Below are 23,446 nucleotides of genomic sequence, written 5' to 3' on the forward strand. Positions count from 1 at the left end.
GTTGTTGCCTAGTGATGGAAAAATTAGGGCTTGCCCATCTGTAATTTTGCTTCTCAAGAGTGGTATAAGCCGGGTCATCACAATTTATCTTTGTGTTCTTACCAAGGAGAAGTGGCTGTGTGTGTGATGGATGTTTAGGCCAGTGTTTATTATATGGCAGGTGCACGCCAGCATGCGTGAGGGTGCATGCAGGTGTGTGTTTGAACCAGAATTGTCAGCTGACAGCGGTAGTCTAATAGGCCTCCAAGATTACAGCTATGGTTTCATTTCTCAGGGAAGTGTTTGTGTATCCTTTGAAAATTCTCTAGAACATAGAATTTTACTATTGCATCTGTATCTGTGTGTTGGTCTATGACACAGACATTCAGGAAACATTATTTTTAGTCATTGAAAAGCCAGACTGGGTTCCATGGTGCATTCTTCGGCTGGCTGTCAGTTAGAATATCTCAAGAAAGTGTGCAGGAGCTGACATTTGCAGCATTTCCTAAACTTGCGTGACGGTGGACAAAGACGCCATTCCCGACCTTAAAGACCTGTTGCCTGTGTCAGAGGAGTTTATTGGAAACACATCTTCCATTTTAAGTTTTCAACCAAAAGTTTTTTTTTTTTTTAATCTTCACCCGAGCATATTTTTCCATTGATTTATAGGTAGGGTAGGAGGAAGGGAGGAAGAGAGAGAAATGTTGATATGAGAGAGACATAGTGATTGGTTGCCTCCTGCATGACCCTGACAGGGGCCTGGGATCAAATCTGCAACTGAGGTACATGCCCTTAACCAAGAATTGAACCCTTGACTCTGGTACATTTGCCAGTGCTCTAACCACTGAGAAACTGGCCAGGGCTAACCAAAGATTTTTAAAAATGTGTTATATTCAGTTGCTAGGGGCTGTTGACATTAAGTGTAGACTTTTGGGGGAGGGGGTGTAGTTCCTGAAAGCCCTGGGGTTCCTCTGAGTTCACCTTTGTGAACTGTGTGGTGGGCCCTCCTCTGTTACCTGGTGATTTTATTTGTCTGCGTGGTTCACTGTGGTGATGATGCCTTTCTCCTCCTTTCCCTCAAGATCTTCCAGACGACGTCAGGGAGCGATGGGAGACCTTCTGCACAAGCTCCTTAGGAGAAACCAACAAGAGGAACACGGTAGATCTAGTAGGTTTTACAAGGTTACATTTCTATGGTTTCAGGGCACTTGGTCCTTGCCCATTTATTCCGAACGACGTGAAAGATCTTCCATTTGTCCCAGTAGTAGTGCATCAAGGATAACTTTGTTTCTTTACCAAGAAGACAGGTCAGTATTCACATTACATTTGCTAATTTGCCTAGTCAGCTCCTGATTCCTGCCTGGGACGACAGAGGAGGTACAAGAAGCCACTGACACTATTTCACACAAGATTTGGCTTCTATTTCCCTTAGTATGCTGCCCCCTAAGCGCCTCCATCAGCCTCTAGCCTGCCTGTTACTCCTCACTCCTCAAGTGAGTTGCCTTCTGTCCCAGGTAACCCTGGGTGGTCAGAAAACCTACATATTTCTTTGGGTGTTTTCTGATGTTGTTGAGTTGAGTTGACCTTTGAAACCCCTTAACAGATTGGTACTTTTAGCCAGGGAATAATGGCATTGATCATGTTTTTTTTTTTTTCTTCTTCATTATATTGGACTTTGGAATGCATTTTTTTTTAACACATTAAGTTTTAAGGTGAGTATTGCCTTTGTTTTTAAAGATGTGGGAAGGCATTTTCTTTTATAAGCACATAGTAGCCAGTGGTTGGGGTGGTGGCTTTGATTCCACATGGAAGTGGGTATGTAAGGCTTTTAATTGTGTATTTGAAATCCAGCAGCCGCAGTCTTGAATTTCTAATAAACAGTGACTCTTCGATTGTTAGGAAGTCAAGTATCTGGCAGCCTTATCTGTTCAAAACGGAATTTAGAAACAGGAGGGAAACGGAAAGGCTGAGGCAGCTATAGACTGTCACTTGGTCAGCCCAAGTCACACCCTGAAGGGCCTGTTGCCTCCTCCATTGTAGCATGTCTAACAGATTTGGTTATCTTTTTCCAGACACTTGACAGATTGGGGGCCTAATGTCTTGTCAAGGTTGGTATATGCTAGAATCGGTAGGTATTAGGAGTTGGAGGAATTATGAAGTTAAGAGATAACTATAGAACAGAAGCTGTGTCAGGCCATCTAATTAAAATAGGTCTGATGGCCCTTAGTGTTTGAGTGTATTATTGCCCAACAGAGAAACACTTTTACTTTGACAGCCCTGAGTCATCAAGGAAGGATTAAGTCATTTTTAATGAATATAGTACCTACTGTAGATTGACCCCCCTCCTCCCCCCAATCAAATGGATAAACATTCTGGATAATCAAATTTTATTGTAGGGTGAAATTGTCCTGTGCTGACTCATTGCAGGCAAGGTGGTCTCCTTTAAGGGGATTTTTTGTCTTATTTCTATTTATAAAGGAATATTTAGGAATACTATTTAGGAATAGTCTCAATCTGTTTGGGAAACTTTTAAAATTATCCTTTGATAGACTTCATTAAGTAAAACGTACAGTTAAACTTGTGGAAGTAAAAAACGTACTGTTAAACTTGTTATAAGGAATTTTTTAAAACTTCTTTATCTTTAGTAATTCAAGCAGATTTGTTTGTGAGCAGTTCTGTATAAAGGACTTCATTGCAGTTCAGATAACACTCAGCTACTTTGCACGGTGCTTTCAGTAATGTGGTGTGTGACAGACGTTGTTATGTATGTCCACACGCGTGCCGTGCAAATGAATGTGCAGCCTTTCGGGGTTAGACACATCTAGATATGACACTGTTGAAGGAAAAGTCCCCATGGGCTCCACCTGCTGCTTTAACTGAAGCTCATTTCTCCTTGGCCTGCTGCACCTTTTGCCACCAGACTCGGGCTACACAGATAATCCACAGTAAAATACAGTAAGAAGCAGTTGGCTTTTCACTTCCCAGGGCGAGTTCACCCCACTCGACTGTTTTCTGTTGAGACTTTCAGGTTGCTCTTTCAGGACCTCTTCACTTCCCTGGTTCCAAATACCAGGTACTAAAATACCACCTCTGTTTACTCTGAATTCTTTCCAATAGGATTTTTACGGATACAGATAGATGTTTCAGGTTTTAAAAGATGCTTATACAGTAATCCTAGGCCACCAAGGAGTCTTCACCTGCAGCCTCCAAGCTCTTCAGTTTTCTGCCCAGAATGTCTCAGGCAATATTCCAGTAGTGTGGGGTACCATGTTCCAGGGAAGACATGCTGTAGTAAATATCATTGCAAACACGACTTGGTAACGCATTGGACCTTACCCTGGCAAAAACATCGTACACAGAGTCCACACACTGGTGAGAGTAGTGCAAGGTCCAGGTGAAAGCACTTCCCTTCTCATTGTCTCAGGCATATTATCACTGAAATGGGACTTGAAGTAACAGATGGCTTCCTTCCTGGCCCCTCCCCAAATAGATAGATTGAATTAGACACACTGCCTTGATTTAATTAGTTCAGGATGGTTCAGGTACCTGGGAATTGTTTCAGATATACTCACAGGATTGGGTCGACCTGGAGCTCAAGCACCAAATGCTTGAGGTACTAACTACGTAGTTGTGTTGCCCTAGCTCGTTCTTTTTTTCTAGTCACAGCACGAATCTGCTCATTACACACCGAACACTCACCTGTCTGTTTCACTGGCCATGGGCCTGAGGACTTGCTGGGTCATGTAGGGTAGGCTGTGCCAGCTCCAAGCTCCTATCTCTTCTAGGACAAGGAGTTTCATCAGTCCCTCTGAGAGCTCTGAATCTTCTCATCCCTCATGCCAAAGGACACGCACAGCACACTCATAGATTGCTTATGTTTTTATGTTGGGAGTTTATTATGAATGAAATTTGGTGTTTGAATTACATCCAGAGACCTTTCTGTTTTGATTATGCTCTCAAACTGTAGAAATTGGTAAGAATTTAGATACAGAAAGTGTAGATAACATAGGAAATGTTTTTGTGCTAACTTTGGAAAATTGAGTTTCATTCTGTGCCCTTCTCTTCAAGAGGGAGAACAAAAAGTCCTGGTGCTGCTTTTCCAGCACTGATGAGAGAGTTTGTGGAGGTTGTTTGTGTACCATAACACACATTGCACGTAGGAATGACCTGGAGATCCAGCAGGTTCTGGGGGAACCTTTGAGAGCTGGTGTTTCTAACCAGACCTGGGTCTGAAGCTAGCAGTCAAGTCATGCTTGTGGTTTTCCTTAGTAACCTAATCAGCAAAGATGAAGAACATAACTTGTTTTTTCCTGTATCAGCAGTTAATAAAACTGAAATTTTTGTATAAAAGGTGGTAACATCTCAAAAGCTTTTTTTCACTGCAGCATTAAGAAGGTACTTAGAATACATATAGCTTGGCAAGAGTGTTCTTACATACTTGTTACTTTTTTTTTTTAAGTGATGCTTGATTCATTTTTTTTTTTTTAAAGTGCTGCATAATGCATGATTAGGTAGGTCCCTGAGCAAGTGAGGGAGAGAATGGGAAAGCAGATCTCACAGGCTCCCCAGGCCAGATCTTGTATAACTTTTAGTCCACAGCAAGCCCCTTGGGTTGCAATCTTAGTGCAATGAAGAACCATAACCCATCCAGTGTGGCTCAGTGGTTGAGCATCGATCCATGCACCAAGAGGTTGCTGGTTCGATTCCTGGTCAGGACACATGCCCAGGTTGTGGGCCAAATCCCCAGTGGGGGGCATGCAGGAGGTGGCAAATCAGTGTTCTCTCATCAGTTTTTCTGTCTCTCTCTCCCTCTCCCTTCCTCTCTCTCTGAAATCAATAAAGAAAAAAAAAAACTTTAAAGAACCATTAGGTTTGGAACTAAAAAGTGATAATACATTTAAAAAGATGATGCCCGGCCGATGTGGCTCAATGGTTGAGCTTTGATCCATGTACCAAAAAGTCACCGGTTTGATTCCCAGTCAGGGCACATGCCCAGGTTGTGGGCCCGATCCCCTGTGGGAGGCATGCAGGAGGCGGCCAATCGATGTTCTCTCTCATTGATGTTTCTTTCTCTCTCCTTTCCTCCCTCTTTAAAGTCAATACAGAAGAATTATTAAAATAAAAAGATTATTATGTCTGCTGGATTGAGACTTGACTATAGTGGGCAGGCAGGGAGACCAGTTTGCTGCCTGATACAGTATCACACAGACAGGGTTATGGGGACCTGGACTGGGGAGGTTGGTTATAGAGACTGGATGATTGGCTTTGGGTGGTGGACACACAGTATAATATACGGATCATGTATCATAGGAATCTCCACTTTAAACCTATATGATCTTGTTAACCAATGTCACCCCCAATAAATTTAATTAGAAAAGATTTAATGAGCCCTTCAGTGATTAGAGAGTCGGCCTGCACACTGAAGGGTCTGATCCCTGGGTCGGGGGGTGTGCCGGAGGCAGTCAGTTGATAGGTCTTTCTCACATTGATGTTTCTCTCTCTCTCCCCCCCTCCCTTCCTCCCTTCCACTCTCTAAAAAAATCAATGGAAAAAATATCCTCAGATAAGGATTAATAAAATAAAAGAAAAAAGATTTAATGAGAAGTGGTATTCTAGGAGATATTTTTATGTGTATATATATATATATATATATATAAATAAATAAATTCTCACCCATGGATATGTATTTCATTGGTGTTTAAGAGAGGAGGAGGAGGGAGAGAAGGGGAGAGAGAGAGAAATTAATGGGTTGCTTCCTGTACGCACCCCAACCAGGATTTAACCCACAAGCCAGGTATGTGCCCTGACCGGGAATCAAACCTGTCACCTTTTGGTGTAAGGGACGACACTCCAACCAACTGAGCCACCTTGCCAGTGCTAAGCTATATTTTGACAGCAGAGTAAGTAGATGTGCTCGGGATAGAAAACAAGGTGACTGAGATTTTAGCTGAGGGCCAGAAGAATAAAGCAGCATGTATTGAAATGGAGATGCTTCATAAGGGTGTGTTTAGCAGTTTAGATCAGGAACTTACTTGGTGGTGGATACATCTATGTGATGAGCCACTGGGATTCCAGTTAGCAAGTTTTCCCCTATGTTTTTCTACCTCAAAGTATTAAATCAGAATGCCTGTATCTTTTAATAACATAATTGCAAAGGTGTATATTCATTTTGTTATTTTTAATTTTCTAAAACAGTGTGAGGTTTTTTTGAGGGAAAAAACTATTTTAGATCCCTTCCAGAATTGCTTTGAGGATACATGTTAAGGTGAATGTGTAAAGGGGTCACAGTGTCTGGCACATAGTTGCTCAACAAAAGCTAGTTTCTTTCTTATGTTTAATTAATGAGCTAAATATCTTACGTTGTAGCAAAAAGTAAAAGTATGAATGAGGATACATTATATCCTACTTAAACTTTGGTAGCACTGCATGCCGGGAGTAGCTTTTTTGGGGGCGGGGTCCTCTTATTGAGTTCACCCTACTTGCTCTTTGAATTGTCTTTAATTCTGTGTCCCACCATAGGGTTGCACCCCTAAAACACACACCCAGTTTAATATGACTCTGGCACTAGCCTGTCAGCCAGGTGGCCCAAAGCTCCTCTGAATCCACTGCAGTGGAACCACTTAACCTGCTCTTGATAGCAGTGGCCCCGGAAGATGCCATGCGCCCTGACAATGCAGTACCCTACCCTCCCTTCTGCATTCTGGCTGAGCGCTCCTGGCACACCCCTCCTCCCCACATCTTCCCCATTAACTCAATGCAGCTGCAATTGACATAAGCAGGACTCCTTCGTTGATCACAAATTCTGCCTCTGATTTCATCAGACCAGACTCAGAGTTAAGATGTGAGTGCATTCTCTAGACCTTAGGGGATGTGGAGAGGGAGGGAATGAGCTGGAAACACTGGGTAATTCACTTGGGCTTAGTATCTTTACCAGAGATAGTCAACCATAGAGAAAAATAATTTTGTTCAGGCTGTGATTTACTCAGAATTTCAGAAGCTGTACCACATAGCCATTTGAATTCTACTTTGGGTTTGAACCAGTGTTGGAACCTCTCAGAGCAGATGAGCCAGTTTCTGTAACACTACACTATTCAGCACAGCTGGTAGGTAATGGCCACTTGTGTCCTCCCCTGATGACAGTGGTCTCTGCCCAGAACACCTGTACAGAAAGTATAGGAAGAATTACTCAGAAAATGCTGTGTGGGTGCTGGTTTTTCTAGGACGTACAGACTGTTCATATTACTCGCTATGTAGCAATTATTGCTATTAGTGCTGTAGTCATTTGTATATCTTCATTTCTAATTGTTAATCCATTTCCCCCTAATCTTATGTGACATTTGTGAATTAATAAAATCACTTACCGTGGCTTGGTGAGCAGTTTATGTTTGCATTTTTGCTTAAGAAATGAATTGGTTCTAAGTTCTAAGGGAAGAGGGGTACATTTTAAGAGGCAGAAGATTTGGGGTCTTTTTATGAGCAGGGGACTATCAACTCAAGTCATATGTAGTGCTTATGGACAATGCTTTTCTTAGAGTGGGCAGGAAATGCAAGAATTTAAAGTGAAATCGTTGTATTTAAAGCTGACCTTATAGTGGCTGATTAGTAATCCCTGGGAATTGCAGTTTTAGCTTTCAATTTTGGCACATATAAATTATTTTCATATTTCATCTGAGCCCTTCTGCCTTTCCTATGTAAACATTTTATAGGAGATAATTATCAATCATTTGAAGGGAGTAACTCATCTCTTACCTGTTTTCTGGTGATGCTAGCAATGAGTGAAATCACCACGAGTGGGCGGCAGAGGGCAGGAAGCCAAACCGTCTGGTTGAGTGAAGTGCACCCTTGAATATCGGGTGGGTTTTGCAACTTAACTGTTACTTAGTTTCGTTCTTGCTGTTGTGATTTTTCCATAACATTGATGATGCAAATGTCCAAAACTTTTCTCTGTTAAATAGTCTTTTACATTTTTATGCATATAGGTTACAACCTGCCATATTCATTCATCCAGTGATGATGAAATTGACTTTAAAGAAACGGGTTTCTCACAGGATTCTTCTTTGCAGCAAGTGAGTCATGCCTAAAGCTTTGCTTTTTGTTTTATTTTAAATGCTTAGTCCAGTTGCCATTTATGAATCAGTTTTGGAGACAGATTGTGTTAGGATGTGATTTCTGGGGCTACTTATTAGTTAGCAAAAGCATTTAAATAGGAAGTGTTGGGTATGTGAGAGGAAGGTTTGTATTGATTATATTTCCAAGAAATGTTTCATGCCTGATAACAATGATGAATTGGGTAAGTTTTCAGGAGATTTTAATGAACTAAATAGTTTAATAAGCGTCTCAGACATACTAGCTGTACAGACCTTTACAGTAGTTGAGTTGTTGCTTAAAGATTCCTGCACTAGAGAACTGAGGGTAAAAATAATAGGACTAAGACCTTTTTAATGTCACGATATCCCTGAACCAAATGGCTTGTTTCTAATATCGTTAATGTCTGTTACGGTGACTTCTAAATTCCGTTCTAGTTGAGGCAGTTCATTTCCACCCTACCCTCCTGCCCTCAGCCTCATCTTCGTTTATCACCTGCTTGCAATCTTTGGGGGGGAGAAAACAGGATATAAAAATAAATGTATTGATTTATCATCCATTGGTGATTCTTGGAAAAGTGTCAAGTAATTTCATGATCTCAACTGGGCATCAAGTTTAGGAGCTAAAAACAGAAGCCCTTTTAAAAGATAATCAGTTCTTCATATCGAGAAGTCTTTAGGACCAGGTCTTCAAACATCAGTTCCTTTGGTGTGACAACAGATTAATGTAGTCACCTTCCTACCTGGCGTGGCTTTTTCTCAACTTTTAAGCCTCATCTTTTACCAGGGCCAGGATGAAGCACCTGATGGTTATGCCAGCCCTGTCTTTTGGCATCTAAGTAGACTGTCATTCATACTCCAGTATAGGTTGAACTAAGCCATCGCTTGGTTTTGATAAAAAGGCAGATTAGCATTCACAGTTTCAGGACAGGTCTGAAGTAGCATTTCTGCGCTTGGCTGGCCTCTCTTGATTCTTGACACTGCTGCCCTTGGATTTGAAGCCAACCTCCTGTAGTTAGGAACAGGGAGCAGCCATCCTGTAGGGGGTGCTATTGAGCAGCAGGGCCTTCCTGTAGCCAGCAGCAGCCCCTCACTGCCATCCTCCTACCTTGGCTGGCCAGTCAGCAGCACTAGCCACCCAGGGTGCCCACCCAGCTCACTCTGAGCCCCTCATACCTGCAAGCGGTCCTTTATTGACCCAAGTTCTCTGACACTGCCCCAGGAAGCACTTTGACATCAGCCTTCCCCCCACTGGAGTACCTGCAGAGCACTGAAATGCTCCACTTCACCGAGTGGGGACCCCATGCTGCATTGCTCCACCCCCACAGTGAAGCATGATGGTGGAGAACGTATATTCTCAAGGCGATTTTGTACCTGTTAAAGTAACTTTAAAACAAAGAATCCCCTAAACATCTATTGGTCCATAAGCTAATAAACTTGGAGCTTCAGGCCACTGATTTAGTCAAGGAGTGGCTATGCTTAGGTGCCTGGAAGTGGATCCCTGCTCAGGAAATCTGGTTCCAGGGTTACAACTGTTCTGGGAGAATTTTCTGACTTTTTTATGTTTTGGCTGACTGCCGATGTAATCCCAGCCACAAAACTGCCTTAGTAACACAGCTCTCGCCAGGCTTACTCCTGTGGGCTTTATCTACTCCGTGTGACCCTTTAGAAGTAGGAAAGGCAGCTATTCTTGCCTAACTGACAGGCTTTCAGTAAGGTGTTTTTTTTTTTGGGTTTTTTTTAATGTTTAAAACCAATCATGAGTCATTTTGAAAATAAGAAATAGGCTCCAAAGCATTTTTTTTTTTTCATTTTCATTTGAGAATACAAATCAAGGTTACTTGGTCTACAGTTCTTTTTATGTGAATGAGAACTTTAAGTTCTTGTTCACATTGGAAATTAGGTCTCATGTTGGTCAAGCCCTAAGTATAGAGAGCATAGGGCAGGTTATTAAACAAGGTTTCCTGTGCATGTCACCTGTGGGGTCACGTTTGACACAGGGAGTGTCCCACAACTTTTGTGCCTCTGCCCATTTGTTTTACCTCCCACCCCTCTGGTTTCTTCACCTCTAGTGTTTGACTCTTCTTGCTCGTATTGCTGCCTAACAGAGACGTGGAGGGTGAGAGGGTCTTCCTCTAGCTCCCCCTGTCCCTCACTCCAAACAGGCTTGTCCACAGGCCGGCAGGTCAGAGTTGCTCAGGAGTGTCTGTTGCCCAGGTGGCCCCACCAAAGAGATGTGCTCAATAAAGTGGTGGGCTTGCTTTTCAGTGACTTGAACAGTCCCTGACTTTGGCCAGGATGACAGTTGTGGGAAGTGTGGTTTTGGTTTAGGTTTTTTTGTTTGTTTGTTTTTTGTGGTGCGTGCCCCTAGCGGGAACCGAACCTGGGACTCTCTGGCCTGCAGGCCGATGCTCAACCGCTGAGCCAAACTGGCCAGGGCAGTTTTGTTTGTTAATAATTAAAAGATTTTAATAGTTACACAGCCATATGGTGTTTTCCAGATTTGGATTTCTCAGAGTTCAAAGCACAGTTTATGTAGCTTTATTTTTTTTATTTTTTGTGGTACGTGTCCCTAGCGGGAACCGAACCTGGGACTCTGTGATCCGCAAGCCGATGCTCAACTGCTGAGCCAGACTAGCCAGGGCAGTTTATGTAGCTTTAAATAGAATACAGTAACAGTCTTCACTTATGTGGGTTTAGTAAGCCTTGATAGCTTTATTAGTGAATCAGGTTTAAAACCTGAAGTTCTTTGCTAGTTTGTATCTTCGTAGAAACTGTAATAGACTTAGCATTAATGAGGACTAGGTTTGTTCTGTTTATTTTTTCCTGTGCTATGGCACAGGTTAACTATGTCTATGCATTGCAATATATCTCCATGGACGATTGATAGATAGATAGATAGATAGATAGATAGATAGATGCAAGCAAATATGTGTGTACATGTGTATGTGTATATGTATATGTATATTTGTACAGTCGGCCCTCTATATCATGGGTTCCGCATTGGTATATTCAATCAACCTATGGTCGAAAGTTTGTTGCTGACATATACTGTATAGCTAGGCCTCCAGTGGGTCTGTACTGAACATGCACAAACTTTTCCCTAAACGATACAGTATTAACAATTGTTTACATTGTGTTAGGTATTATAAGTAACCTAGAGATGATTTAACAGGAGGATATGCGTGTTTTATATGCAAATACTCTACACAGTTACAAAAGGGACTTGAGCATCCTTGGATTTTGGTATCCGAGGGGGTCCTGTGACCAATCTCCTGTGGATACCAAGGGACGACTGTATGTACATATATGGGTATGCTCATACACATTTATCATACATTTAGTATTTGCATTCTGTTTATGAAGCAGTTAAAGTGTCATGAAGCATTTAGGAACACTTTTGGTAATATTCCTTCCCTTTTACACCCAAAAGGCTTACAATAAGATCTCTAGAAGTACAAAAAACTAAAGGAAAAAAAAAAATCAAACAAAATACTTGTGGGGACCTTTTCCCTGTCTGGCCAAATTTTCGATAAACTCGGAGCCAGGTGTGCTGTTTGCTCGCTCAGAAGGGCAACTCATCGCTCTTTATCACACCTTTGAAGTTGCCAAGCGTTATTTTACCATATAAAAGACAGCTGGTTTCTTTCTTTTTGATTTAATGAATCTGAATGTTACACATCATCTTTTCCAATAACATGTTCAGAACTCAGTCCACCCTCCCCGAACTTTGCCTCCCCTTCTGTGTTTAGCTGCATTCCCACAACTCGGCCTGGTGAGCCTTACTATCAGGATGTCTGTGAGGCTGGCCCATGCAGTGTCATGTCTATGGGCAAGAAGTGACAGCCTGAAAGTGTGAGCGGGAACAGAGGTGGCGGTGGGTATCTGGAGTTAGAGAAGGAGGTTTTAGGTTTCAGTAAACTAGATAGTTTTTTTCAGACCTAAGGAAACGATGCCTTCCAAAGCCAAATATAAGGTTTATTTTTTCATTATCCACAACTTGGAGTATTCATGCCATGATTCCCTGCCACCAGAACGAGTGATCAGGAAGGAAGCACAGAGGCATGTGTGCAGTGGACATCTGCAGGGTGGAAACCACGGCTCCTCCCAGAGAGAACCAACTAGGCTGCAGCTCCTCCCTGCCAGCAAGGGCCTTAGGAGTGATGCCCCTAATGCAGCCAACCACAGCTGCTCACGTCCATTGTATGGGATTCACCTGCAGGAAAAGGCAGTCTCTGATGTCCACAGCTGTCCATGGGGGAGCACACATGTATTTGTCTCCATATTTTTGTTGGGGTAGATTAAGGAGTGGTACTTGCTTATCTTCATAAATTCTTCACTCCTGATTGATAGCATGGAATACATCCCCTGATTTCACTTGTTCCCCTGGGCCTGCTTGTTTTCTTTAAATTGGAATATCAGCACTTCTATGGAATATCAACTCTTTGTGGAGTCCACTGTCACATTCCCCATTTCTCACCTAAGAAAAGACCCAAGGGGCTAGTGCACTCTGGAAGTGGTGTAGGAAGCAGTGTAGATTTTTCAGAGTAATTGCAGATCAGTATTAAAACTTTGTCCTTTCTCTAATGTGCATATCGTAGAAGTTACTTTAATACTCTCCCCAACCTCTAAGACTTAAGTCTTTTTTGTTTTCAATGAAGTGCCCCTGAACGCTGTGTATATAGGGTCGTGGTCGTGATTGTTAGCCGTGTTTCTCTAGTGCAGTGTTGCTGTAGTGGATTGGGGCGGGGGATGCAAAGAGGGAGGCGGGTGGTCACCACTTGATGGGTCTTGATGAGAGGGTTGGTTGTGTCCAGAGGTGACTGACACAGCTTATAATTCAGACTGTCACATGTCACTTGAACCACCTCTTTGAACCAGACAACCCAGTCCTCTCTCTAAAGATAATTTGCAGTAGAGGACAGAGTGGTCACTTAACATTTATTACAGTGGCATGCATTTGAATGACTTGTGGACCAAATTCCAAGTATTTCCTCTTTTAGGTAAATTATTCTGAAGTTATTTGTTTTTTTTTGTTTTGTTTTTTTGGTCTTAATAACACCAATTTTAAAGCCTTATGGCCATGTAACTAAGGTGGTTTCTGGAGCACAAGTGGGCGAATAGCATGTAGATTGTCATTAGAATCATTGTGTCACTGTCACTGGCCCTGGGGTCGCCAGGCCTTTTCTGATTATCAGATGCAACAAATGACGTCCGATTTTATTGACCAGTTCGGCTTCAACGATGAGAAGTTCGCGGACCAAGATGACATTGGAAAGTGAGTACATTTCCCTGCTTTTTAAATTGTTTCCTACGCTCCTGCTCTTTTGTGAGACATTTTCTGATTTTCCTGGATTTTTGGAACTTGGTTCCATCTGTGGATTGGGAGGAACCTGACCTCCCAGGTGTTCTTTATTTCCAGCCTGTTCTGCCCTGCAGCCTCCAAAGCACAGGGAGGAATTAGATTGTCTCCTACTAAGAGGGATTGCCTTTGGGCTTGACTGACACTTTCACAGAAGTTTCTTTTTACTGGATTTAGAAACTCAAGTCATTCTTCTGCTTTTTTAGTTATCAGTGTTAAGTGGCATTATCTAAAGCAGTAGATCCCTGTGTGAGTTACCTGCTTTGAGCCAGCAGTTTTCCTTACAGCACACTGTGGGGTATTATATTACCAGGGCAGCCCCACCCTCCTGAGTCCTCTTCTCTCGAGGTGACTCACCATAAGGCAGAGTTGGGTTTTATGCAAGAGCCAGGCAGTCAGACCACTCATTCTGCAGTCAGGGTAAGAGGAGTGCAGCAGTGGGAATTGCTGGTGGTGTAGAAAACCAGTGGACAGAAGATGTGTAGGTGAGCCCAGAAATGGAAACAGGTGGTCGACCATCTGCCCTTGGACATACAGTGTGTAAGAGACAGGCAGTGGCTCCTGGAAAAGGGAGTTTGGAATGCTAGGTGACTGCTCTCAGGAGACTCCAGCCAGGATTGAACACCAGCCAGGATTGTTGTGGTTCCTTGCAAGTTTGTTGAACTACAGCCAGTGGAGGCTGTTGTCTGTCACAGTTTCAGTTTGGGTATGGGGGAAGCTCAGTGACTTTCCGGCACACTGTCACTTCCACGCAGCAGGCCGCGTCAGTGCCCTGTGCCTCAGGCTCCACTGTCAGCTGCCTTGCGAAATCCAGTAGGAGCGCTCGTGTCTGAACCCCAGGGGTTCACACACCAGAACCTCCAGGCTCCCCATGTGGCATCTCAGCTCATGCTTGTCTGCCTGTCAGGATTGCACACACACACCTTGTAACACTGTACTGGGGGCCTGGAGTACTGGCCAATTATACCAGACCTCTAAGAATGGTAAGGTAGCCCCCACTGAAACATTAAGTTACTAGGCTATGAATTCTTTTACTCTCTACGTTCTTCCTAATGGTGCACAGTAGAGCTTAAGATTTCCGGGATATCTGTACTTTATGTATGAGTTTGGCTGTGCCGGGAGAAAGCTCAGTGTCTGACAGCGGTCGTGTGCTTTTTCATGTTCTGACTTGTTTCTTTGTGAGTAACCTTTTTCCTAGTTATGGAGCCATGGTTGTCCATGGATATTTAAAATGTTTTATAAGACAGCTTTCAGGGTGTGTTTATTGTTTCTCAGAAAACTTCCATCTTAGCTTTCCTGTTTTTATATAAACTCCTTAATTCCAAAGCAGGAGGTATCATTTAATGCAAGCAGGTGTTTTTTTTTTTTTTGGTGGTTGTTTTTTTTAACTTACAGAAATGTTAATTTAAATATTTTAAATTTCACGTATACTGTTTCTGTGAGTCTAGATAATTAACTGTTCCTACACTTATATTTTGTTTACAGTGTTTCTTTCGATCGGGTATCAGACATCAATTTTACTCTCAATACAAATGAAAGTGTAAGTATTAGTGTTTCCTGCCATGAATAAGGACACATGGGAACTGGGTACGTTAGGCTGCATGTGGGTGCTGTGTGCACCAGGGCCCCTGGGCCAGCAAGCTTCATCTTAGATTGGTGCTTCTTCACCCACTCCCATGGCCTGCCTGGCCCTCGGGTTCAGATGTGACAGGGGTAATAAAACCAGGCTCACTTGTGATTGCAGTGTAGACATGTGGCTTCAAAGAGTGCAATTTGGTGCTCACCTGCTCTGCTGCCTTTGACGTCTGTTGTATGTCAGCAGGATAGAAACTTGGGCTAGATCAGCACCAGCCTCTCATCCCCAGGCAGTTTTGAAATACCACATCGCCCACACCAGCAACTGATTTGTTGGATCAGTGTCTCTTGAATGGGCACAGTCTTGATTTTTGTGTTGACCAGTATGATAGACCATTGGTTTATTGGTTGACGTGATAAAGTAGAAAGTGCTGGCTCCGGTTGGTGCTCATCATTGCTTAGCTGGCCTGGACACGCAGAGGGAATATCGGTTGCTTTTCCTGTTCAGACAGATCCAAGACTGCATCTCAGGTGGGCGGGTGCTTCCCCAGATGAAAGCGAGTCCCTGAGGACGGACTCCGCTGCCTGTGTGCTGGTTTTCAGGCCAGGCTCAGTGGGGGTTTCTGTAACTTCCACAGAAGCTGACACTAGATGTTTACATTTTATTTTGGTGTATGTGATCAGCACTGTTTTTTAAAGGAAATGGAAGAATGTAATTTATATTAACTTTTGGCGAAAATTTGAGCTTTCAATTTTTGTTCTTTCCCTCCTCTCATTTTCATTTAGGGAAACATTGCCCTATTTGAAGCATGTTGTAAGGAAAGGATCCAGCAGTTTGATGACGGCGGCTCTGATGAAGAAGACATCTGGGAGGAGAAGCACATTGCATTTGCGCCAGAATCCCAAAGACGGTCCAGGTGAAGGATAGTCTGACCCAGTAGTAATAATGTCCCGTGTGTAAAGCAGAGATTATTGGGAAGAAATCATTGTAGCCTCTCCGAACATATATATCTGATCTGGAGACCAGAGCTTTGATCGTGATCAGCAGTACCCTGGTTAACTGCTGCGAGCTGGTGCCAGTGCTCCTGTGGCAGGACAGAAGAATGGACAGGTCGAGGTGATCTACTTGGAAACGCTGGGAGTACTTCTATGTAGTTCCCGAAGCGTTAGGACAGCCTCTCCTGCCTGGGAAACGGTGCCTGGGAATGTGCTCATACAAAGCTCTTTTAATAACTGTTCCCTCACCAGTAATAATAGCAGCCAGCTGAGTTACGTATTGTTTCTTACACAGACTGAAAGTTTCCCCAAGGAGGGAAAAAGGGAAAAGTTGTTTCTAAAAGCTAATCTAACTTGAGGAGACAGACTCATATTAGTTGATACCCATCAGAATCAGAATCAATTCAGTCTCTTTTTTTTCTCTTTCTGATTTTTTTAAGTTACTGTATCACAGAACCTGAATAGATTTGCTTCTGTATTCAGGGGCTTCTTGTTATCTGAGTCTTCTTTGTAGAATCTTTACAGTTAAGAGAACAATAGCTTAACTATTATCTATGTACCCAGTAACAGCTTCAAAATACATGGAGAAAAACTGATCAGACCGCAAGAAGTAGACAAATCCACAATTATAATTAGATATTTCAACACTCTTCTTTCAATAATTGATAAAACAATAGGCAGGAATCAGTAAACAGTAAGTACTTCCACTTCACCTGACCTTCTGGACATGGGGAAGCATTCTACCCAACAACAGCAGGGCACACGTGCTTTTCAAGTGCATAGGAAATATTTATTCAGAGAGACTGTATCTGGACCATAAAGCAAGTCTCAGTAAGTTCCAAGGTTTCAAGTCATACAGAGGATGTTCTCTGACCACAGTGGAATGGAATTAAAAATAAATACAGAAAGATCTTTAATTGAAAGAAAATAAAAACACAGCATGTCAGAATTCGGAGAATGCAGCTAAACAATACTTTAAAAGATCATTTTTAGCCCTAACTGCTTATTTTTAAAAAGAAGAAGCATCTCAAATCAGTGACCTCAGCTTTCACCTTAAGAAACTGGAATGTGCCCTGGCCGGTTTGGCTTGGCAGTTAGAGTGACGGCCCATGGACCAGAGAGACCGGGTTCGATTCCCGCTAAGGGAAGCTGGAATGCAAAACAGAAAAACAACAGAGGAGATCATTGTAATCAGAAGTTGTTCTTTGAGAAAATTAAATCTTTTTTTAATCCTCACCTGAGGACATTTTTGCATTCATTTTCAGATAGAGCAGGAGGGAGAGAGGGGGGAAGAGAGAGAAACATCGATATGAGACACATCAAGTGGCTGCCACCCACACGACCCCAACCAGGGTCAGGGACAAACTGCAACCGAGGTACGTGCCCTTAGCAGGAACCGAACCCAAGACTCTCTGGTCCATGGGCCGACACTCTAACTGCTGAGCCAAACCGGCCAGAGCGAGAAAATTAATTAAATTGGTATACCTCTAGACAGGATGATCAAGAAAAAACAGAAGAGCCCTGGCTGGTTTGCTCAGCGTTAGAGCGTCGGCCTGAGGTCCAGAGAGACTCAGGTTCGGTTCCCGCTAAGGGCACATACCTCAGTTGCAGTTTCTCCCCGGCCCTGGTTGGGTCGTGCGTGCAGGAGGCAGCCACTCAGTGTCTATTTCACATCGATGTTTCTCTCTTTTTCTTCCTCTCTCTTCCTCCCACTCTATCTGAACAAAAAATGAAAAAATGTCCTTGAGTGAGGATTAAAAAAAAATTTTTTTAAGAAAAAAACCGAAGGTATAAACTACTAATATCAGGAATGAGAGAGGTGGCGTCTCTACAGATTCTACAAATACTAACTAAAAGGATGATAAGGGAATCTCATGGACATTCTATGGCCATATTTATTACAACTAAAATAATCTGTGATAAATGACCAAAGCTCAAGCAAAAACGATAACCTGAATAGTCCTGTATCAAAAACTTTTCTGGTGAATTCTTTCAAACATTTCAGGAAGAAATGATACCATTCTCTATAGTACAAAAGCTTCCAGAAAATGGAAAAGGAGGACATAGCACTCATCTTATTCTATGCTGTCACATTAGTGCGCTCTGATGCCAAAAGTTGATACTACATTACAAGAAAAGTGACCAGTTATTCTTAAGAACATAGATGCAGGAACTCTGTATCCATATATATATTTATTTATTTATTTATTCCTTACCCGACAATATTTTTATTAATTTTACAAAGAGAGGATGGGGGGGGGGGAGACACACACACACACAGCGACTGGTTGCCTCTCATAAACACCCCAAGTGGGAATGAACCCGTAAACTTTTGGTGTACAGGAGGATGCTCCAACCAACTGAGCCACATGGCCAAGGCCAAAAACTCTTGAAAACTTTAGCAAATAAATGTGACAGTAATATGTTAGGGCCAAGCAGAGTTTAGTCCAGGAATAGAGTTGGTTTGGTTTAACATTTGAAAATCAATCAATAAGCATGTGACCAAATTCAGCATCTATTCCTAAGAATTCTCAGCAAACTGGAGACAGAAGGGAATTGCTTCAACCTAATTAAAGCTTCTGTAGTAAAACTACCGTTAGCACCATTCTTAATAGTAAAAGACCAAAAGATTTCCCCTCAAGATCGGGAATAAGACATGAATATCTGCTCTTGCCTCTGCTTTTCAGTATTGTGCTGGAGGTTCTAGATAGTGCAGTAAGTCAGGAAAAGAAAGAAAGGGTACCTGGGTTGGAAAGGAAAAAGTAATACTATATCCACAGACAGCATGACTGTTGATGAAGAAAGTTTATTAGCATCTACAAAAAAACGACTAGAGTAATTAAGTGACTTAGCAAAATTTTACAGAGCAGTCAGCACATTTATATTTCCACCTACTGCAACAGTTAGAATTGAAATAACTGCAGTACTGTTAATAGAGGCACCAAAGCATTAAGTGTGTAGGGATAAACTTGGCAAAAGTATGTGTAAGACCTGTACACTGAAAATGATAAAGCAGCTAAGAGAAGCCAAGGCTTGATAACTGGTAAGTGTTTGCGAATTGGAAGACGCTATATACTTAAGAATTCAGTTCTCGCCCTGGCCGGTTTGGCTCAGCGGTTAGAGCGTCGCCCTGCGGTCTGGAGAGACCCGGGTTCGGTTCCCGCTAAGGGCACGTACCTCGGTTGCAGTTTGTCCCCGGCCCTGGTTGGTCGTGCGGGTGGCAGCCACTCGATGTGTTCCTTTCACGTCGATGTTTCTCTCTCTCTCTCTCTCTCTGTTCCTCTCTCTCCCTCCCACTCTACCTGGGCAAAAAATGGAAAAATGTCCTCGGGTGAGGATAAAAAAAAATAAAAAAATTATTAAAAAAAAAAAAGAAAAAAAAAGAATTCAGTTCTCCCCAGATTGGTCAAGATTCATTGCTGTCCTAAACAAAATTGTAACATGTTTTTTGGTAGCTATTGACAAGTTGATTTTTAAATGTGAAAATACAGAGGACCTGGAATAGTCCAAACAACTTTTATACAGGACAAAACTAGAGGGCCAACAGGACCTGGTCTCAGGTAACTGAGACAGTGTGATGATGAAGGCAGGGCTGGACTGAGGGACAGTGTGGAGCTCATGACTGGGTGTATAGACAGCTGACTTGGTGGAGGTGCTAAGGCAGTTCAGCGGGGAGAGGAAAACGAGCAGACAGTGCAGGCACAGTTGGAGGTGTGTGCAAAGACTTGGGGACAAACAGTGTAGGTACAGTTGCATGTGTGTGCAAAGACTTTGGAGCAAACAGTGCAGGCACAGCCGGACATGTGTGCAAAGACTTTGGGACAAACAATACAGGCACAGTTGCATGTGTGTGCAAAGACTTTGGAGCAAACAGTGTGGTACAGTTGGATATGTGTACAAAGACATCAGCTCAGTGCATATCTCTTACTATGTACACACGAACTCAAAGTAGGTCATAGACCTAAAAACTGGGAAACTTGTACTAGGAAACCTTTGTGACCTTGGGTTAGGCAAAGATTTCTAAGTTACAACACCAAAACACTGTACATGAAAAACAGATTTTAGTGAGTTTTAATTTATCAAAATTGAACACTCTACTCTTCAAAGGACACCTTAAGAGAACAGAAGGACAGCATACACTGGGAGAAAGCATTTGCGAGTCGTGTCTAGTAAAGGACTTGTAGGCGAGGCTATGAAGAACTCTCAGAACTATTATGAGAAAGAAGCCAGTAACCCAGTTTTCAAACGCACTGAAGATGAGAAAAAACATCAGAAAAGAAGGTATGTGAGTGGCAGAAGCAGTAGGGAGAAGAAATTCAGCATCCTTGATCATGAGGACAAGGCAGGTTGGCACCACTACGAGGTCCCTCTGCACTCCTGTTAGGCCCTGCTCCACATCGAGCAGATGTTAGGCAGCGTGCTCAGAGCGGAGTCTAATGAACTGACAGTCCGATAAGCTCCAGTTAAGTGCCCTGTGGTTTCCTGTTGTCAGATGACCAGTAGAATTTTCTGGGTTTGCCTTGTGGCTGATATGTGGCATTGACTGTTTCGGTCCCTTTTTCTTAGCTCGGGAAGTACAGACAGTGAGGAAAGCACAGACTCTGAAGAAGAAGACGGAGCAAAACAAGACTTGTTTGACTCCAGTAGCGTCAACACAGAGGACAAGATGGAGGTGGACCTCAGTGAACGTAAGCCGCCTTATTCTTGGTGTCCGTTGCTCTGTGTTGGAAACCTGTTTTTAAAAGGGGCAAACTGGTCTGTAGTGTCTGAGGTGATTTCTGAAGGTATAGTCCTTCAAACGTTGTCGTTTGACCGAGCCTGTGGGAAGGAGCAGGTTACACCTTTGCTGGTGGTTTGTGACGGCTCACTGTGTCCTCTGGGTCCTGGTGCTCAGGGTAGGGACCATAGACGTGGGGGTACTGTGATTTTAGAATCATGAAGGCACTGTGCCAGAGGAAACACCTTAAAGCTTAAACAAGTTTAAGTGGGTTTTTCAGAGTTTATTTGTGAAGCTTGTAATCCTAAAACTCACTTATTTATGTCCTGCTGCTTGCTAAGAAGACTTGCCTTCACTGGCCAATTAAAAGTACTGTTAACTTCTACGAGTTTCAGGTGAGATATTCAAGCATTTGGGTACCGTCCCTTCTTGGTATCAGTGCAGCCCTGCCACACTCACAGACTGAAGGGCAGGAAATAGAGCAAGGAACTAATTCAGTTCCTGTGGTGTGCAGACCCTTGCTGATCCTCAGCACAACCTCAGCAGGTGGGCAGCCCCTGTTAGAATTGAACAGATGAGGAAACCCAGGCGTGGGGAAGTTAAATAACTTTCTCAAAGTCACAGTACGGTGTTTAAAACTAGCACATTTCTGTTGTACACAGGCACTTCTTAGTCATTTGTCTCTAGGAGAATCTTCCAAATAGCTGGCAGATGCCCTAGCCTAGCATGCCGTTCTTACAGCCTGGGGGTTCCCAGTGGGATAGGAAATGTCCCGGAGAGAGAACAGGGTTTTCTACACCCAGCTTGTCCCTGGCAAGGATTGGGGAATCAGCATGAGCACTGGGAAAGGGCAGCATGGTATGCCCCAAGCACAAATGACAGTCCTCATAGCATCCGAAGGGACACATCTCTGAGCAGGTGACATTTAAACAGAGACCCACAGGAGGGCAGGCAGCATGGTGAGAAGCACCACAGAAAGGAAACAGATGTCCACCCCATCTCTGCAACCAGCTCTTGTCTGCAGGACTTAGAAAGTAATTAAGAACCTCTCTCCTCTCCCGGCTCTCACTGCTGACCCCAGCTGTGTGGGCCCTCCCACATGGACCACGTCTCTGACACGGCTGGGCATCCCACAGCTCGGTTTAGATGCTGTCAGCCTGGGCCTGGGTCGGGTGTCACAGGAAGGGCGCACTCCTGCAGCCTCCACTGCGGTGCCATCAGGAAGCCGGGCCCCTGGCACTTCCAACCAGCCGTCTATGAAGTGGGAGTTCCTGGGACCTCTTTGGGTCTCATTATTTGCTGAGAGAGCTCACAGAACTCAGAAAGGCACTTCACCATTGCCAATTTATTACAAAGGGTTTTTTTTTTTTAAATCCTCTCCCAAGGATATTTTTTTGTTTATCTTCAGATAGAGTGGGAGGGAGGGAGAGAGGGAAACATTGGCGTGAGAGGGACACATCAACTGGCTGCCTCCCACATGACCCCGACCAGGGCTGGGCACAAACCTCAGCCGAAGTACATGCCCTTGACCGGAGTCAAACCCACCACTTTTTGGTTTGTGGGCCAGTGCTTTAACCACTGAGCCAGATCGGCCAGGGCTACAAAGGGTATTTTAAAGGATACAAATGAATAGCCAGGGCAGACAGTCCGGAAGGGTCCTGAGCACAGAAGCTTCTGTCCCCGTGGAGTTTGTCATCTGCCATGCCAGAAGTCCTGGCCCCTCCAGCTTGGGTCTTTATAGGGGCTCCATGAATTAGGCATAAGTGATTAAATCGTGGCCATTAATGATGAGCTCGATTTCCAGCCCCTCTACCCTCCTACAAGGTTGGTTCCTGTGGCAGCCAGCCCCCTCCTCAGGATGTCCAGGAGCCCTGGGCCACCAGTCAGCTCATTAGCATACTGAAGAAACCACTTCAGGGATTTGGGGTTGGGGAGGGGGACCAAGTACATTGCCTGTTGTGTCCTTGCTGGTGGTCTTAGAAGCTTGAGATGGGGCCAGATACGGATTGAGAAGCATTTCGTTGTTTCCAGTTTACCGCAATTGAATGAATAGTGAACATGTTCTCTTCTTATTTTTAATAAACTTTTATTTTGGAATAATTTTAGATTTACAGAAAAGTTGCAGAGATTTTACAGAGAGTAGCTTCCTTCACCCATCTTTCTCCCAATGTTAATATGACCTTGGTACATTTGTCAGCACTGAGAAGCTAACATTACCATATTCTTTCATGTGTAGTTTTGCATCTTTATGTGATATTTCTTCTGGAGAAGAAATCTTATGGGAACTGCTAAGGATCAGAGGGCACTGCAGGTGATAACAGGGTGCTGTGCAGTTGCCCTCCACGTGAAGGTGCTCTCCCCCGCTCCCCAGGGATTGCAGGGAAGGGGAGTACTTTTCCTCACAACTCCCATCTTTTTTAATCATTGTGTGAACCTACTTTTGAGAAATATCTTGTGTTAAACTACTGAAATGTTCTCAAAATGAAATTCCTCCCCACTTTAGCACCCAACTGGTCAGCCAACTTTGATGTCCCCATGGAGACAACCCATGGTGCTCCCTTAGACTCTGTGGGGTCAGACGTCTGGAGCACAGAGGAGCCGATGCCAGCGAAAGAGACGGGCTGGGCCTCTTTCTCAGAGTTCACATCGTCCCTGAGGTGAGCGCAGGCGCCAATCCTCCAGACCTTCCACGGGACTGGGTGGCGTGCGCTTGCTGTCGGCCCCGTCGGTCGT

The 23,446-nt window shown here is 43.5% G+C and overlaps 1 protein-coding gene across 45 annotated transcripts in view; it reads left to right on the forward strand.

Annotated features, from left to right (window-relative positions):
• Nucleotides 1-23,446, forward strand: part of PPP6R3 (protein phosphatase 6 regulatory subunit 3) — a 138,379-nt gene that overhangs the window by 100,853 nt on the left and 14,080 nt on the right. For 23 of the 45 annotated variants that reach the window (XM_036257663.1, XM_036257636.1, XM_036257635.1 and 20 more), the window contains 7 exons: nt 1,062-1,147; nt 7,959-8,045; nt 13,244-13,341; nt 14,911-14,965; nt 15,787-15,917; nt 20,563-20,684; nt 23,217-23,370. In XM_036257663.1, the coding sequence (XP_036113556.1) occupies nt 1,062-1,147; nt 7,959-8,045; nt 13,244-13,341; nt 14,911-14,965; nt 15,787-15,917; nt 20,563-20,684; nt 23,217-23,370 (733 nt within the window). Of the gene's footprint in view, nt 1-1,061; nt 1,148-4,503; nt 4,507-7,958; nt 8,046-13,243; nt 13,342-14,910; nt 14,966-15,786; nt 15,918-20,562; nt 20,685-23,216; nt 23,371-23,446 lie in introns of all 45 variants that reach the window. The other 22 variants (XM_036257678.1, XM_036257676.1, XM_036257661.1 and 19 more) reach the window with 12 other exon arrangements.

Source organism: Molossus molossus, unplaced genomic scaffold (genome assembly GCF_014108415.1).
Source record: "Molossus molossus isolate mMolMol1 unplaced genomic scaffold, mMolMol1.p scaffold_m16_p_13, whole genome shotgun sequence".
Taxonomy (NCBI): domain Eukaryota; kingdom Metazoa; phylum Chordata; class Mammalia; order Chiroptera; family Molossidae; genus Molossus; species Molossus molossus.